The following is a 17,775-nucleotide window of genomic DNA, read 5'->3' on the forward strand; positions in this document are numbered from 1 at the left end:
CTCCTAACAGTACTCATAATTTTCTCTTATATACGATGACAACATTACGGTCCGAAAGACAGACTCTCTGTTCAACAAATTCGTGTCTGTTAGAACGTTCCTCGACAAAGCAAGTTTTTCGAGGAGTAGGAATTCTATCTTGCATCATCGAAAACTCCGAGTTACTTTAAATGTCACATATGGATGTAAGACAACTTGGAAATGAGTTTTTTATAAATTATTTTCATCAAAACATTATTAAAATGTTAAAAGATAACTGACGAAAAGAAACTTCTCGCTTAGGTAACAAATCAAATTTTAACTTCACTTTTTCTAAAAAAAAATGTCGATTATCATCTCGTTTCATCACATTAAAATTTCACTAACGCAAATTTCATTAATCGTACTAAAATCCCTATTTATTGAAACAGTGTATCATTGCCTTTATATCTCTCTCTATCGAATCGCCCTTGCAAGTAAAGATAGCGTATGTAACGTTGTGTGACTATATGAAACTTGATAAATACCGTAATAGGAGGCCACGTCCGCGATGTCGAACGGGTCCTTGAGCTTGTCGAGGAGCAAATGCGTGAGCAAAATATCATGGTTCTCCATAGCGTCGTTTATCCACTCAGTGTGGTTTTGTCGCTGCGTTTGACCGTAGAATTTGGAGAAATTATCCTCAGTCGAATTCACATCGTACATTGTCGTTATCTCCTGGAACTTGGCGATATCATACGTTTGACGCTCGGCACTAAGCGCACGCGCGACTATCGGTCACCGTTACAGACGAATGTTTTTTGCAATTACTGTGCTATAACGTTCGGCTATTATATACGGCTATTATACAGCTATTATAATACCGGTAACCCGGTTCTTCCGACGTTTCTGCAGCAATTAATATTTATCACTCGACTTCGACCATCGATTTTCCGCACTTGCGAGACGCATTCACTTTGTCGCGTTTTGTTCCGAAATTGACGGTTTCGCAGGCTCGTACCCTCATGAATTTCCTCCCGGGACCGATTCTCGAGAAACAGAGTCAAGGTCTGTCTGCCGCTGTCTGGACGTATAATCGAGCGTTTTATGGATTCCCAATTTTTCTGTCTCGCAACTGCCATTCGTGAAAAAGATAATCGTTCTTCGAATTCGTCCTCGCGAAATCGGCAATTTTCAAGCACCGGACCGGCGTTTGTGAACGCTCGCCACTTCACAGAAAAGGGATGAAAGGTGGAGAAGAAACTGTAAAAATCTTCTCAACCATGTTGGTGCGCGAAACGATGTTTTTCGAGATGGCTCGGTAAAAATATTTGGAAATAGAGGGAGGGAGAAGGAGAGAGAGGGAGAGAGAGAGAGAGAGAGGAGTCATAGGATCAATTAATATGTGGCATTATACGCCATTACGTTATATTACATTAAATAAAAAATGTTATAAATTACATGTATGTCGCTGTTTTCGGCAAGGAAACGATTTTTTGTTTCACCGACAAACGAAAGTGCGGAAAATCGATTGCACCTACCGTATTCATCTTGCTAACTGTTACCGAGACTATTTTTCTATATTACTTGAAAGAAATTTCAGGAAAAAAAAATTTAATCAAATTCAGACAATTCGCACGCAAATATTTTTTTTACGTCGCGACAACGGTGCAAATAACTATTGAGGTTTCTCTGACGTTTCACGAGTGACAACACAACTGCAGCAAAACGTCGCTTTTATAGTGCACAAAAGTTGCTTGTTCATAAGTGCGCGGGCAAGTGTACAGCCTGTGACGCTGCACTTATAAAGTCATTCATGTAACAACTGCGTTTCACACGGCCTGTCCTACATAAAGATTTGCACTTATTGTCAATTTGTGGAGTAACATTACAACGCTATATTAACATCTGATAAATAATTCCATTCGGTAAGTTATTTCTTTTTTGAAGAAATGCGCTAATGGCATAAAATAACTCAGCGTGATCCTTTCTCCACTGAAACGCGTTCCATGCCGCCAGCCAAAACTTTTTATCGTTGTGCTCGTCGATAAATGATGACAGAGTAGAGATATCCGAAGAAAATTGAAATATGCATAGGATTTTGGCGATTTCTTTCTTTTAAAAGAGTCAAAGAAGCCTCATAATGGACACTAATTACGAGACGACGGGAGAACTTATCCATGAAACGCCGTACAGCGTCGCGTGTGTAACCAGATTTATGAGTCTTTCGTTACACACGCACGCGATATCCTCCGCAGGAGGGAGACCTTACGCGGATCGACGTTCTTGGAGGTATTCCGTCGTCTGCGTTTCCGACAGCCTTTTGATCGTGCTCCTTAGCGCGTATCACGAAATGGTTGCAAAATCACGAACATCCTTGCGCAAGTGTTTGTACGTATTGGCACTAGTGAGGATTTATTCGTGCCGGTGAACTTATCGGCAATTTTCCAAGAAATTTCGTTGCGTTACTCATCCATTAAGTCGAGTCGAGTGAGACAAAATTCTCCGCTTTACACTTTGGAGGTACTATGCTTAAGAGAGAAAGAGAGAGAGAGAGGCGGCTTGATTGAAAATTTTAATCTGTCCACGCAACCGCCCTTTTCCTCCTATATGGATCACGCAACTCTCCGTCAATCAATTCGTGCATCTCCAGGCGTGTGTCGGCCGGCAAGATTTTATTAATACCCGTGGACCGTGTTAGAGAGCAAGAAGGTTCCCTGCGCTATGAGACGGCGCTGCTCGAGTGCCAAAAATAATCAGCGGAACACCCGCTTACGTAGGTAAACCTCGCGGCCGCCGGCAGACTCCAATAAAATTGGATCCGATCAGTCGTCGCGAACTTTCGGAGTATTTTTTTTCTTTCATTTCAGTCGGGTGAAGCGTCGTGTTCTTGCGTCGCCGGAACGGATTATCCGTTCGTGCATAGAAGAATCGTAAGAAGAGTAAACAGAAGAGAGACGAATTTGGTTCATGCCGACGACAGGTAGTGGCATCGCTTCCTCGAAGTTCCACAAGCGATTCGCTCGTACGACGACTCGCACCGAATATCGCTCGTAACCGAAAATTCTCCCAGTCTAGATGTGACTGATTGACGCGATAATGACATTGCCGTCCTGTGGCACAGTGGTTTTTAAACGTACGTAACTGCGTACAGATGGAAGCAACCATGAATATTAGAGGTAATATACGAAAACTACGGCGTGAGAAAACTATGAGCGCGTAAAACGAATGGAACGATCGTTTTTCTCGTATAATAAATCTACCTGTCAAAAAGCGTACAATTTTCAAATTCAAATATAGAAACGAATTGATTAAAGCTCGCTGTTGTGCTTAGAAAATTGAAAATATAATTCTTCCTTGTTGAAATCAGTAATCAAATGTTTTCATCTCGTTGTCAACAGTTGAACAAAACTCGTAAAATTCGCGTTTTCAAGCTTGATAACATAATGTAACATTAGTCAGTCGATTATCTTGCATACAGACATTAATTAAATTTTGTAAACCTCGAATGTAATGGCCGTTTGTGTGTAATTTCAACAACAGAGGTACTGCAGGTTTCATTCCGATAAGAACGATGTTTTGCTTAGTCCATTTTCTATATTCACGACCGAACACATTGAACAAACCTAATTTTGAGATACAGAAAAGTTTCCTTCTATTTTTTATTGTGTGATATATTCTTTTATATTTCTCATTAATATATCACAATAACAGAGGAGACATTTCGCGCGACAAATGCCTATTTCTCGTGCAAGAGCATGTAAATATTTGTTCAACTTGCTGTGAGACAAAGAACCCGAAGTCGAAAACATTCAAGACTTTCAAAGATGTTCGTTTGCACTCGGAATTTTCAAAACGTTCTCCTAATATTGTCGAGCGTCTGGACTTTCGGGCAAGACTTCGGTTTCGAATAATATTCGGAACGAATCGTCGCACACATTCAATGTGAGCCCGTTACTGACGACAGGTCAATGTCTCATCTCTTACCTCGCGCTGGTGTTCGTCGTGTGTCTGGCCAAAGACGCGCATATGTGAGTTTCGCATTCATCACTCAGATCGCGCATGTACACTTCGTAAATGTTAAGAGAAATGGAGAAAGTTTGAGTGACATTCTTCACGTGTTAACTTTGCCGAGAAAGCTGACTAGTCGAGACGTTACAATCTATATGTATGTATAGATCAATAAATTATAGATAACGAGTAATAAGATATCGAGATTACCAGACGCGAATTCCGTCGACATGAATCAATTGTGTTCGCATCCCTCTGTTTTGCGTCTATTCGTATATGCCTCGACACTTGCTTGCTCGGATTTCATACGATGTTTAATTTTATATACATGATCCTAATTGCAATGTTAAAGGTATACGTCATGTATCAAACTATACTAACGTTTGACGTTTATGTCCTATTTACTTACTCATCATGAGCAAAACTCACATGTATATTGAATATAACTCACATGTATATTGAATCAGCAACATCAAATTGAACCAATTGTTCTTCTAGCGTCGGCAGATGGGCGGACAAGTTAGGCACTGAATTATGGGACCTTGCGAGCGAAGTGGGCCGTCCCGAGGAATTGCTGGAAGTGAGTGTGGATTGTTCGAAATAAGAAACAGTCGGTATTTGAAACGATGATGATGATTTGTGACGATCGAGATGACACTTTCTTTACTTAAATGATGAAAGAAGATTTTCTATTTTATTTATTTATTTTTATAAAGTTAACTTGGAAAACTAATTGCTCTTTGATTATCATAATGTTCTTTCCTCCTTCGCGCTGCTTGGTGCGCATACTTTTATATACTATGTTTGTCTTAAACAAGAGGAACGAGCTAAAACGCCGATATTGGGCAACGGTTAGCCAACCAGTAAATGTTTTGCACAGTACAATTTGAAGAGAATATTCTTCAAACAACGTGCTTTAAGAAAATCCCCAAAATCGAAAATTCAAAAATTTCCAGATGCCCCCTTAACAAAGCGAATATTCTAGAGAAGCATCTCCCAAAAAAATATTTCACAAGAGGAAAAATCTCAAATAGACGAGACGTCACAGCTATGAGATTCAAACTGCTTAACTCGAAATTTCACACAAGAGGAAGATAATGTCGGAAACTCTCTAAACAGATAATAATTTACTGCAGAAATATAAGAGCATGAACACGCGGGTGGAGGACAAGTCTGGCGAGGAACTGGTAAGCATAATCAGCGAAAACGTGGGTAGGATGCTGCGCCGAAAGATGGATGCGGTCACCTGCATTCGAATGAAAGCCGAAAAGATCGCGGAAAAATGGGACCCGTCCACTATGGGTAACTTCACCTACATTTCCAGCAAACCTAAGAAAGACGCAGACAACAGCAGCGTATATAGGTGAGCGACCGTTCAATCTTACATTTTCCTTCTTGTAGCGAACTAGACGCTATTCAAATCAAAACTTTGAAAAGATTCGACAAATTAATTGTAAAGGACCGTATTAATAGGATGATATTGTAGACTCTTGTAAAGACGAAACAATCGGACTTTTACGTCAAAATTTTGCGTAGATATCTTGGATAACTTTGCGTGATTCTTTTATTCCATTTCGGAGGAAGAATCTTTATCGGAAAAAAGTGCTGCGGATTCTTCGATGGTTCTATCTCACCGTTTCTCATGTGTCTGTGGAGAAAACTATTACGTAGAGCCCAACTATCGTATCTCTCTCTCTCTCTCTCTCTCTTTGTATTGTGTTTTATTTCTCTTTTGCGGGAAGTATATGCCTCGCTTTTATTCGGATTGCACTATCTTATTTGTGCTACATACTTTTGGTGCACACAATAAAGTTATTATTGTTATTACTATTATTATTATTCTATTATCTTCAAAATTACGACATGATGCTCCCCCAACACAATCTAACAACGTTAAAACCAACAATTCCAACACTTTATTATCAAACTTACGTAACGCAATAATCCTTATATACAGCTAAAGTATTCGCGCGCGCACGTTGCATCGGTTTTGAAGTAACATTCGCACGAAAGAAAGAATGAATACGTTTCTGGAGGAAGGATCAGTAATAACATCGAGATTCCTTCGATTCCAGGGAAATGGAACTGACTGCGGACTCGCACTTCTACAACATCCCGGTGAACACTAGCTACTCGTCGGTCCACATACCTACCAACGTGTTTGATCACACGCCGGAAGTGGTGGAGGACATAATGAAGAGCGAGCCGTTGGACGAAATATTCCGTCAGAATTACGAGTCCGACCCGGCATTGTCCTGGCAGTACTTTGGCTCGGTTACTGGTGTGCTGAGGCAATATCCCGCCATGGAGTGGCGCACGAGCACGACCGACGACGGTGAGGATCCGCCTGCCGATCTGTACGACTGCCGGCTTCGCAGCTGGTTCATCGAGGCGGCCACATGCAGCAAGGATATGGTGATCCTGATGGACACCAGTGGCAGCATGACGGGCATGGGAAAGACGATCGGTACGAATGTCCCTCTGGAGAATTTATCAAGACGAGTTTCAAGATGTCTCACACATGTTGTATGGGTATTTACACGATTTTGCGGGGGAAAATTGTTACATTGTGCACACACGCACGCTTAGAATTGATCGTAGAGAATCGTTGAAAATATGTACAAGTTTTAATCAAATCAAAGAGAAGGTTTTCTCGGCCGAGTTTACGCATTTATCCATCGCTCCGTCGTTCATTTCACGATCGGAGAGTCGCGCGCAAGAATTGGCTCGTCGAGTGAAATGATGATATTTTGCCGACAGCCAGGACAACAGTCAGCTCGATCCTGGACACCTTGTCGAACAACGACTTTGTGACACTGTTAAAGTACGGTAATGACACGAGCGACATGGTGCCGTGCTTCAAGGACATGCTGATTCAGGCCACCCCGGAGAATCTTGATACGTTCAAAAAGTCCATGAGCAACGTGACGACTGAAGGCGTTGCCAATCTCACAGCGGCCTTCACCGCGGCGTTCAGCCTGCTTGAGACTTACAGAGAGACACGTGGATGCGACACCGGCACGCCGTGCAATCAGCTCATCATGCTCGTTACCGATGGCGTTCCCGGAAATCTGACGGAGGTAACGGTGCAAAGCTCTATTTCGCGATTCTACGAGACAGGAACGCCCGCAACCGACAAATTCCACTTCCTCCTTCGCTTTGATTTAAGAATTGGTAATAGATCGGCAAAATCATTTGTCGATTGTCATACGCGTCAACGAACGGAAGGAGACGTTACTTGGCAAAAATTGTCGGAGATATTCTTTTTCTTCCCGTCAACGAAGATCAGCGCTCTGAGAAAGAGAGTCGCGTTATTTGTTCATACATACGTAAAGAGCGCTAAACAAAATTACAGCGGCGGGTGTTCAATGGTTCGTTTGTAATTGAAATCGGGTGAGCCGATACAAGAAGAGGATTAGCATTTCCGTTACGTCGCTTTTATGTTCATATCGTTTTTATCGTCATAAACATCAAAATTGTGTATCCTTGAAGGAGATAGTTAATTATGTATGAGCGGTGCGCGTGCTGTACGTAAACAGCATGTGATCAAACTCTATGTAATCCGTTGCTGCACGACCGAAGGATCGATGATCGCACGCATGTCGTTTTTCTCGACTAAAAACAATTAAAAGGACGTCGGTTCTGGCAAGTTCCAATCCACAAATTCGACGTTTTCGCGTTTGTGCAACTCATGTTACACAACATACAAAAAATAACTCCGATAACTACCTTCGCTTAGGATATTTTTGCACACCCATATATTTTTGTGCAATTGGCTGTTGAGGCCGATTCTTCTCAAAATTATATCAGACATTAATATAAATAACGTAGGTATGTATGTTTTCACCATATACTCTCATCGCTCGAAGATTATCATATTCAATTAAGGCGATTAGAAAGGCAAATAAAAGACCGGTTGCTTTTCGTTATAATTGATATTACAACTAAAGTTTAAGAGTCATTTGAACTCTTTGTTAAGTTGCAATATATATAGACACACACACATAAATTAGCATATAATATATAAATGTACTTTATGGGTGAAAATGTCACAATAAGGGACCCATGATGTTGTCGTTCTCCTAAGTAACCTTCAGCAAGTTTTAGCTCGTTGCTTGTTAAAAAGTTATCAAGAGAAAATATATCTATTGAGATATTCGTTTATTGAAAAATTACAAATACATGGGAAATGTGTATGACTACCATTTGTAATGACTATTTGATCGATCCGATCGATCAACTAAAGCTCCGTTGATATTACAAGTGTGTTTACATGGGAGGAGTTTCGCCGCTAGTAAAATTAACCTTTGTTTCCTTTTGTTTCCTCCTATTTATCTTCTTGTTTGAAAAATCACATACCATAACGCGGCGTTTCTCAAAACGCTGAGCTACGTGTCATTGGCGATGAGAGAGAAATTATTGCATCTCCGACAGTTTTTGTCAAGGAATGATCTCTTTCCATTCGTTGGCGTACGAATAATATATGACGATACAACCGATAAATCATCTTATTGAAGTGTACGCGGTCAGACTATTCTTCGCAAGTTTCTTCTCCTCTGGAAGATAACGAAGACCTTCCGAATCCTTTCTTTTCAGGGTAATAATTGCCCGCCAAATCGACGGCTTTACTCCGGTTGTACCGTTGTACGGTCGGTGTAAAATTTCGCGTTTTACCCGTCGCTTTTTATAGCCGCCGGAGAAGCTCGCGGTCGATCGGAGGAATCCTGAACGGAAGAAAAACGTCACGTCGAAGGCTCGTCTATTTTCGTGTGTTTTAACGATCAAAAGAAGTTTTCCAAACGCAATTTATGGGTTTGTTCTCTCAGCAGCAAAAACGTCCGCGAAGCATCAAGATATTCTTACCGTTTCGTCCATCTGGTTAGGTATTTTCGCCTATATACTCGTGTATATATATATATATATATATATAGGGGATTCGACACGGTACTAAGACTGTGGAATGCGACTTCGTATAACGATTCTAATTTCAAAAGTTGAAGAGAGAATTAGAGAGAATAATTAAGTGAACGGTAAGAACAACGGAGGAGATGATTCCACTGGCTTCCTAGCAAAGCGAAAGAATCGAAAAATTGATTGAGATATAAAGACAGCTCCTTCGCGAAGAGTGTATCTCTTCTTCCGCAGGTGTTCCAAAAGTGGAATTGGAAAGAGAATAGCACTCACATACCGGTGCGCGTATTCACGTATCTTTTGGGCCGCGAGGTAACGAAGGTGCGGGAGATCCAGTGGATGGCGTGCTTGAATCGCGGCTACTACAGACACGTGCAGACGCAGGAGGAAGTGCGCGAGCAAGTACTCAAGTACATCCCGGTCGTGGCGCGTCCGCTGGTACTTCAGGATGTGGTGCACCCGATTGTGTGGACGCACGTCTACGCCGATGTCACGGTAGGAAGCAACATAATTTAAGGGATTTTTATTTCGCGGACTTTCGAATTAGAAAGTGAAGATATTCGGACGTTCGTTGACGCTCATTGACGGCGTAATCACGACGTAAATTACGATAATATATCGTGCAATTTTCATATTATTTCAAGTATGAATTGAATGAAAATTCTGCTTGACTGGAAAAATCGCGATTTCAGCGAGTTCGTGCTGCTGACGTTCTTTCTGAAATTCCTATGGATCGATGATGGGATCGATCGTACAACGGAAGAAAGACACCCCGGATTTAAAACATTTCTGTTCGTTTCCCCCTTTTAGTTCCGCGTGTATTCCCCCCCCCCCCCCNTGTGTAGATGTGTCTTATACGATTGCTGAGACGAACAGGGCGGCTCGGTGGGTTAATATAAACGTACGTGAAATTCCAATCAGAATCCGGCACTTGCCGCTTGGCTGTGGGTGGTGATGAAGCAAGAGGAGCAATACTCGCGGCTGCAAAAACTCCTGAAGGGAAAACGACTGGGCGTGCGAGTTAACGAGGACGCGATCTACATACAACAGGTTGAAAACGATCTCTCAAGAGAATCCCCCGTCTTTCCCAGGCTTTTCAGGCGCTCTGTTTATATCTGTATTGCACCTTCCCTCCCCCCCGGTCTGCACTCCCCGTTGCTGTATGATTGATGAATGTTCCTTCGAATGCCAAACGGAGTAGTTGCGTACATCGGAACATTACGGCGTGAGCTCTTGAGGAAAGACGCCGACGCAAACAATTTTCCACTGAACGTGATTCTTTTCTTTTTTTTCGCCCGTAGACCACGCACAGTAGAAAAGATTCCATTTTGACGATTGGATATCGTCAATGACACAACAGATACCGAGGATGCGACTCTGCGCAGTCGTGTCACACAAGAGCGATATCTCTATAAATATAAATTTATTTGTAAATTTATTTCGATAAATCGAAAGTGTATATAAAACACATTCTTACTTTAATAGTGAGTCCAATCTCCTCCGTTATGGCTTCGCATCTTCTTGGCATATTTTCTGGCATCGATTTCTCGGCGTATGACACTGGTAGCGATCTCCATATTTGACGAATACGTTTTATTAAGGTTTTTAATTTTAATATACGTTTTCCCTTAAGTTTGTGCTTCATTATGGACCACACATTTTCTATCGGATTTGCATCAGGGGACTGGGAAAGCCAATTCAATATGATGATGCCATTTTTTGCTTTCTATTCGGTGTAAATTCGACTTCGATGTTTCGGGTCGTTATTTTCTCGCAAAACCCATTCGTCCTCAATTTCATTAAACCAACGTTTAACTGATGTGAGAAGTCCCTTTTGATACAATTTTAACATTTTTTGTGTATTCAAATTGTCTGTGAAGACGCACAAACTCCTGAAATCCCGTACGTTAAAACAAACATGCACTTTTGTCAGGTGTTTTACACTCCTTTCTATTATTGGTTGTCCACGGCTAGACCAAACGTGTAATAGGATACCAGGCCCAAAAAGAAGATTCATCACTGAACACTATGTTGCTCCAGTCACAATCGATATTTTGATGAGCTCACGCCAGACGATTTTCGACATGGATTTTTGAAAGTAACGGTTTTGATATTGAACTACGCCATTTGACATTATGCTCTTCCAAACGACGTTTCAGTGTCATTATACTAATGTTTGCACCCTTTTCTGCCAAAACTGCTTATCCTCTTTATAAAGAAAGATTCGAATTTTTCTCAAAAAATCGAAGAATCTTCCCTATTGGTAGTCTTTCGCTTTGAGCCGCGATCTGGAAAGTCATCGACACTTTTTGTTTCTTGTTATATCGTTTTACCCACTTCCTAACGAACTGTGACGACTTATGCAGGTATTTAGCAGCACTTGTAAAACTCATTTTCGGCCTTTCGGGTGATTACACAGGAAAACCGCCTCAAACCGTTTTGTATACGCAGCATTCATCTCTGAAGCTCTCTTCTCTTTAATGACACAAACGTATCTGAAAGAAACTTAGCTAACATTTAGATTATCGTGGTCTCGCTTTCATTAGGCATCAAGTTTCAAAGATATCTCCGACACTCTTGTGTGACAGACTGTAACACTGTCGGAAATATTTTTGGCTTACTTTTTGCGAAAAAGAAGATGAACTTTCTAAAAACAAGATCATTATTAAGGAGAGGATTGAAATCCATGCGCGATTGCCGCACGGTTCTTTTGATGACTTCGCTTGGTAATAATATGTCGGAGATCAAGCGCGGAGCGAGATGCTGGAATGATATTGGAAAAAATGGAGCGTTATTATTGTACAAGTGATTATTATTTCCCAACAACTCTATCGTGTATAGATGTATCGTTAAAAGGAATGCAACACTAATCGCTTACCTCGCTCGAGACCAAAAGTGCTTAGTTCAACCAATATGGTGCGCTCAAATGTCAGAGAGCTGGACAAACACACACGCGCGCACACCCTGCAAATATCTAATCGCTGAGTATTGGGTTCTCGCTAGTAGATTTACCGAATGGTTCACACAGCCAGTCGTTAGCCTGCTAAGAATTTAATTCCCCTGAGGTGTAGCGCCGCTGTTAGCTGGGCGAACCTTTTCGCCATGTGTCGCTATTTTTCGTTAGATAGGTGTTGCGAGCTATTGCACGCAAGGTGTTCGGAATCAAGCGGAGACGAGCGATTCTTCGAAAGTGATGGCGGTGCGAGATTACCTCGTAACCGGCGGTCACGGTGTAAGTGATATATTCGACCCCGACACAGGGCTTATCAATTAAAACGAAAGGACAATAGTATTCAATTCATCCCTTCAATTCCGGTTTAATCAATCGGGATAATTTTTAGTGACCAAAAGATTCTTTTTATTAACAAATAATCATCGCTCCCTTACGTTGCAATTAACTAAAAAGATTATCATCATATATATATATATATATATATTTGAACAAAATTGAAAGGGACATATTTCTTTCTCCGAAAATATATGTTGCTCCATAAAATCCTTCTTCTTCGGAGAAAGAAGATCCGTGTGACATGGCGTACATACAATCGGTTTTCGCGAGATTCCGTTTGATCCCGTGTGCCACCGCGCGAAAACCGACGTATTAAATAGCGTTCGCCCTTGTATCCCTTTAACGCCAGAAACATCGCGTCTTCATCATGACATTCTCGTGATATTCGCGTATTTTCATAGCTGCATAAGAAAGAGAACATCGAAGAGGACCCGTCCAAACTGAACACCACCGCCTGGCAGGAATATAGACTGCTGACCTCCGTCAGTACATCCGTGTTCGATCGCAATAACGAAAGTCGCGTGACGAATCTGCTCGGCGTGGCCGGCACGGATGTGCCGATCGACGACATCCGCAAGCTCACGTTGCCGTACAAGCTCGGTGTGAACGGTTACGCCTTCATCGTGTCCAACAACGGTTATGTGATACTGCATCCGGATCTCAGGCCCGTCTACAGAGGCCGGCTGAAATTGAACTACAACAGTGTCGATCTCACCGAGGTAGAAATACTCGACGACGGCCGCGGACCTAGGTAATGTTTTAACACGCTTTACCGTCGGCTATATCGCAAGGATTGTAAATATCGTAAGAATAGAGAAGAGTTTCTCTGTCGGTCAGAAAATCGGGAAGCAAAAGAGAAGAAGAAAAATCTCACTCACATTATAACGGCGTCAAATTGTTTCTTGTCGTTTTAGGGAAAAATAGAAAGTAAATTATTACTAATCAACTCGCTACAAATATTTCCAGACCATGTGTGTTATCTTGCCTGAATCATTCGTTTTTTTTTTCTCTTAAATGAGCGCAGGAACCCGGGTCCGGAGATATTGGAGCTGCGATCGGCGCTGGTCGATCACAAGCGAGGTAGCATAAGGGGAATCCCCGTGAAACTGCATTACGACGACAATCGTCGTGTGACCCTCGAGAGACGGGATTACTTTTACGCGCCTTTGCCAGGAACACCGTTTGGCCTCGCAGTCGCCATACCCCATTATGGAACAACATGGATCAAGGTCGAAAGGGCATTATCGGGGCTGCTAGTTGTTGTCTCTCGAAAATTTGTCCCTCCCTTTTCACTCTACGTAAATTTATTGTCAGATGTAAAATATCTTAAAAAGAAACCAGATTTTTATTGGAAGAAACGGATTCCTCGAATAAAAAAGATGCCCAATTTTACTCGAAGAATTTCTTCCAACAGAAAGGAAAGGAATAGTAAATATATCCACGTCGGATATATCGTTCGAGATGCAACTCGGTAATCACACGCGCGCGTACCAACATCAAAGTGATCGCACGTTGAATTCATTCAGGTCGGCGACGAGATTCGCCGAAACCAGAACATGAACGTGAACGTGTCGGACTTCTTCAAGGGTGATCATTGGCGCGTTCACCCCAGCTGGGTGTATTGCCGTTACCACTATCTCGAGGGTCACCGATTCGACAGTCCCGAGGACGAGCTTCGCCATTTCCTGGCGTTGTTGAGCCGGCCAGGATGGCGATGGGCCGAGCAATACGAAGCTTATCCGCCGGTGGACGAGAACTTTGATGAGAGTTTGGACGACCCTGACTGCGGCAGGCAGACGCTCTCGCACGAGGATTACTATTGCAACAAGGAGCTCATGCAACTGTTGGTGTTTGACGCCAAGGCCACCATCAACAGCTTCCGCGGAGACTACGTGGAGGATCTTCCGGTCAGGGCGCGGGACTTGGCACGGTTCTACGGTATTTTTCTGCGCTTCATCGCCACGCAGAGCGGCCTTACCAGATGGCATCATCTTCGCACCAACGAATTTCCCGATGCGGACGATGGCATCGTCTTCGGTGACCTGCATAGACGAGCCGTCAATGAGCCTTGGTATAAGGGCGCCATCTTCCAGAACGAACTGGACCCGAACAGCATCTATTTGTCCGGTGAGTTTCGATCGCATGAACAAGGAAGCCATCCGTGCAGCGGGACAAAGAGACATGTTTTCGCGTTAATATGAAAGCCTAACATTTTTAATTACCAAAGGTTCATTGGCTTCTCTCTCTCTTGGCTGGTTATCTTTAATCGCACAAGAGAAGGTAGTCATCAAGAGAACGAAATTTTGCTTGCAGTTCCGTGGGAAGCGGGCGCGGACGCGATGGTGACGGCTTCCATGAGCCTGTCACCCAAGGATGGCGGTAAAAAGGCGCCGGCGGCCGTCGTGGGCTTCCAGATGCCGATGACAGGCCTGTACAAGAGATTCATCGAGCTCACCTCGGTGACGACAAATCCACTGATGAATTGTTCCCACAAATGGATCGATTGCTATCTACTGGATCAAAATGGTTACGTGGTGATATCGGAGGCGCATAACGACACCGGCCAATTCATGGGCACTCAGGAAGGCGCCGTCATGAAGTCCATGGTCGGTCAGGGTCTTTACAATTCGATCGAGATCTACGATTATCAAGCTTGGTGCCAGGAGACTGTGAGTACCACGACTAGGCGATGCTTGACTCGAGTTGATTGAGAAAGTTACTCATTAGAAGATGTAAATTTAGTCTTGATGGTATATATTGTTTTTACAAATTGAGCACGATGAACGCTCCGCTAAAGCGCCACTAGGAAGGTCCCCTTTATCATAACGGTTCTCTTTCATCACCTTGATGATGAAAAAAAAAGCAATATCGCAAATTGTTTCAGCGAGTCGACAATTCCGCCAGCAGTCTGATGGAGCCGTTACGATACGTCTGGAGGCAGTTTCTGTGGCTTATGTTGCGCTTGACGTGGTTCTCGGCCCAGTTTGTGAATATTCCCGGCATCCACGGTAAGATCCACAGCGACGAAGACGCACCTGAACTGCCACCACGGCCGAAACCTTACTTGTACCATTATCCGTGTGATCAGAAGAGGACTCTCTATATGTTGAACGAGACCGTCGCCGCCAAAGGCGTCACCAATCACTCCGATTATTGCTCGAGGCCGTACTACGCTCAAAGAGTGAGTATTTTTTTCGCGTCTCGATAGATCCTCGATAGATCCTCGTATGTAATCCATTGATTCTTTCATTGTCAAACAACACGTTGACGGGAGTTTTGCTTGATATTCAACGATAACTTTTGTATCATTTTTCTCTATGACACCTCATTTTTGAAATATTTTTTTTGAACATCTACAACGGTAAAATCAATATAAATATTATTTACTGCGTCAGTTTTATTAAATCTTATACACGTAATATTCCGATGAGCCGGGGATGGTGTACGTACGAGTGCTTTTTCGTTTAGTACACCAAAAGGTTAACGAAACAGTTGCGATGTTTACCTCTGACCGACAGGTAACGCATACAAATCTGCTGTTAGTCGTCGTGGACAGCATGTATCCGACGTGCTACAGGAGATTGGAGGTAACGCCCGTCAACATCGAGCCTACTGAATATACTAATGGCACGGCCGAGAAACCCTGCCATAAGATTCCGTTGAACGCTCTAAAGAGACGTCGACTGGAGAGCTGCTTCACGGAACATCCTTTGGAGTACGAGATCCACGACTGTGGAGGCGCGTCCGGATTGTCCTTGACATTGCTTTGCATCGTTATCGCTGGGATCTTATGCGCCATTCTATGACTAGACTCGATTGATCATTCTTTAAATAATATGTACGACTGTTTTGCAATAAAATAACGTATCTCTCTGTCTACGATTTTTTTATTTTTAATGAGCAAACATATAGTTCTTTTCGTGCGATATTTGTGCGTGGATACCCTCCCCCCTAAATAAGCATCTTGCCCGGTTAAAAATGTAACTTGACAAATATATATCGGCTCTATAAGTCATTTATCTAAATAGGTGGATATCATCGACCTAAAACAAAGGTCTTATTTCGCTGCGGCGCGTTCCAACCGAAAATGGTCGTACGATATTCGATTGTGTGACACTGTATGTGTGTGTGTGTGTGTAAAGAATATAATAAAAGAAAGTCTAACTTTTTGAAAGATTCAAACGAGATGCCGCAAATAATGAGGGGCTTATTATAACGTACATACATGACATATGCAATTGAAAAAAACTACTTTTCGACGACAGGACATGTGGACACAAGATAATTTTAGAAATTAATTAACGACACAAAAAATACAAAAACTCTATAGAAACATTTGCTCTATCCGAGTTACAGACGTGTTTTACTAATTCTCGTTACAAATTGAGCTAGTATCTTCACATATTTTTGTCTCAAAAGAAAATGACCACATCTTAAGCTCGAAGACAAGTTTCTGAACGTCTTCTAATACGTTCGAACATTCTAGGTGTTGTACTGATTCGCTGCCAACCTTCTTTAATACGCTGGCGGAATACGTTGCCTACCGTTATAACACAGAAGTGACCATTCGGTGGATCAAATTCTGAAGACTTGACAGAGTTAACAAACATACGAGGGCGGCTCGATAAGTACTTAGCCTACAAAAGAAAAACGAAAATTTTGGAAAAGTGGCGATTTATTTCTCAACATAGTCTCCTTTTAGCTCGATACGACTCAAATTTCTGCCCGGCGAGTGACTTTTTCAAGTTTGAAAACAAAAAAAGTCGCACGGGGCCAAATCTGGAGAATACGGTGGATGGGGCAGCAGTTCGTAGTTCAATTCGACCAATTGAGGAGGTCATCGCCGCCACGGAGGCAGACTTCGAGAAAACGTATTTTTCAGATGGGTTAAAGAAGTTGGAGCATCGCTGGGTCAAGTGTATCGAGCTAAAAGGAGACTATGTTGAGAAATAAATCGCCACTTTTCCAAAATTTTCGTTTTTCTTTTGTAGGCTAAGTACTTATCGGACTGCCCTCGTACGTCCATAACTCGAACAAATGTTGATTTATGTGAACTTTTTGTGTTATTTCTGAATTCACTTCTGAAATTTTACTCATGTGAAACATACTCCTGTATATACAGCGAGATGTATACAGCGAAAGGGTCGCCATGAACTGTGAATGCTGTACTAAGATTAATTAATTAATTATAACACTCGAAAATATAAAACAGGACGTGTATTTGCGGAATGTTCGCAAGACCATAATTAAAAACTCCTATTTATCCCTTTGCTGTGTAAGAGGTATTTCGGTCCGAATGACTTCCAGGCTAGGAAACAGGGAGAAGAAATAATGTTCTGCCAGATCATGCGGTGCTATATGAAACTTAACAATCAAATGTCCAAAAGAGTCAGTCTTACAATCCAAAGTCCACAATGAGGCTAAACTACCCTTGAGGTAGACTACGCGGTACTGCCGTTATTCACAACACGCACGCATAGGAAACACTTCTTCACAAACGCCGTGGCGCAACTAACTGCTAATATAATGCGATGAGCCTAACCAAATAAGTCTTCGACTTAACTCTTGCTTCGCGACTCACTTCTCCTCGATTCTCTCTGAGTCTC

At 42.3% G+C, this 17,775-nt stretch overlaps 1 protein-coding gene across 4 annotated transcripts; it reads left to right on the forward strand.

Annotated features, from left to right (window-relative positions):
• The first annotated feature begins 2,607 nt into the window (after window positions 1-2,607).
• On the forward strand, window positions 2,608-16,048 carry LOC106744462 (voltage-dependent calcium channel subunit alpha-2/delta-3). Of its 4 annotated transcripts, XM_014619268.1 has the most exons (15): window positions 2,609-2,941; window positions 3,037-3,137; window positions 3,926-3,989; window positions 4,468-4,549; window positions 5,106-5,332; window positions 6,045-6,436; window positions 6,730-7,049; window positions 9,115-9,375; window positions 9,802-9,930; window positions 12,571-12,920; window positions 13,194-13,398; window positions 13,696-14,296; window positions 14,483-14,838; window positions 15,054-15,350; window positions 15,688-16,048. In XM_014619268.1, the coding sequence occupies exons 2-15, from the start codon at window positions 3,113-3,115 to the stop codon at window positions 15,973-15,975; spliced, it is 3,597 nt and encodes a 1,198-aa protein (XP_014474754.1). In that variant the 5' UTR covers window positions 2,609-2,941; window positions 3,037-3,112; the 3' UTR covers window positions 15,976-16,048. The 4 variants fall into 4 exon arrangements, with proteins under 4 accessions (XP_014474756.1, XP_014474754.1, XP_014474753.1 ...); XM_014619267.1 differs by having other exon boundaries at window positions 2,609-3,137; XM_014619269.1 differs by lacking the exon at window positions 3,037-3,137.
• Window positions 16,049-17,775: the final 1,727 nt, after the last annotated feature.

This window comes from Dinoponera quadriceps, unplaced genomic scaffold (genome assembly GCF_001313825.1).
Source record: "Dinoponera quadriceps isolate SergipeBrazil2010 unplaced genomic scaffold, ASM131382v1 scaffold777, whole genome shotgun sequence".
Classification (NCBI taxonomy): domain Eukaryota; kingdom Metazoa; phylum Arthropoda; class Insecta; order Hymenoptera; family Formicidae; genus Dinoponera; species Dinoponera quadriceps.

Excerpts from the sequence above, each read along its gene's own strand:
- LOC106744462 (XM_014619267.1), top strand. The coding sequence starts at position 3,113 with ATGGAAGCAACCATGAATATTAGAG. Across the intron at positions 7,050-9,114 it reads TTCCCGGAAATCTGACGGAG|GTGTTCCAAAAGTGGAATTG; the intron begins GTAACGGTGCAA and ends CTTCTTCCGCAG. Across the intron at positions 9,376-9,801 it reads ACGTCTACGCCGATGTCACG|AATCCGGCACTTGCCGCTTG; the intron begins GTAGGAAGCAAC and ends AATTCCAATCAG.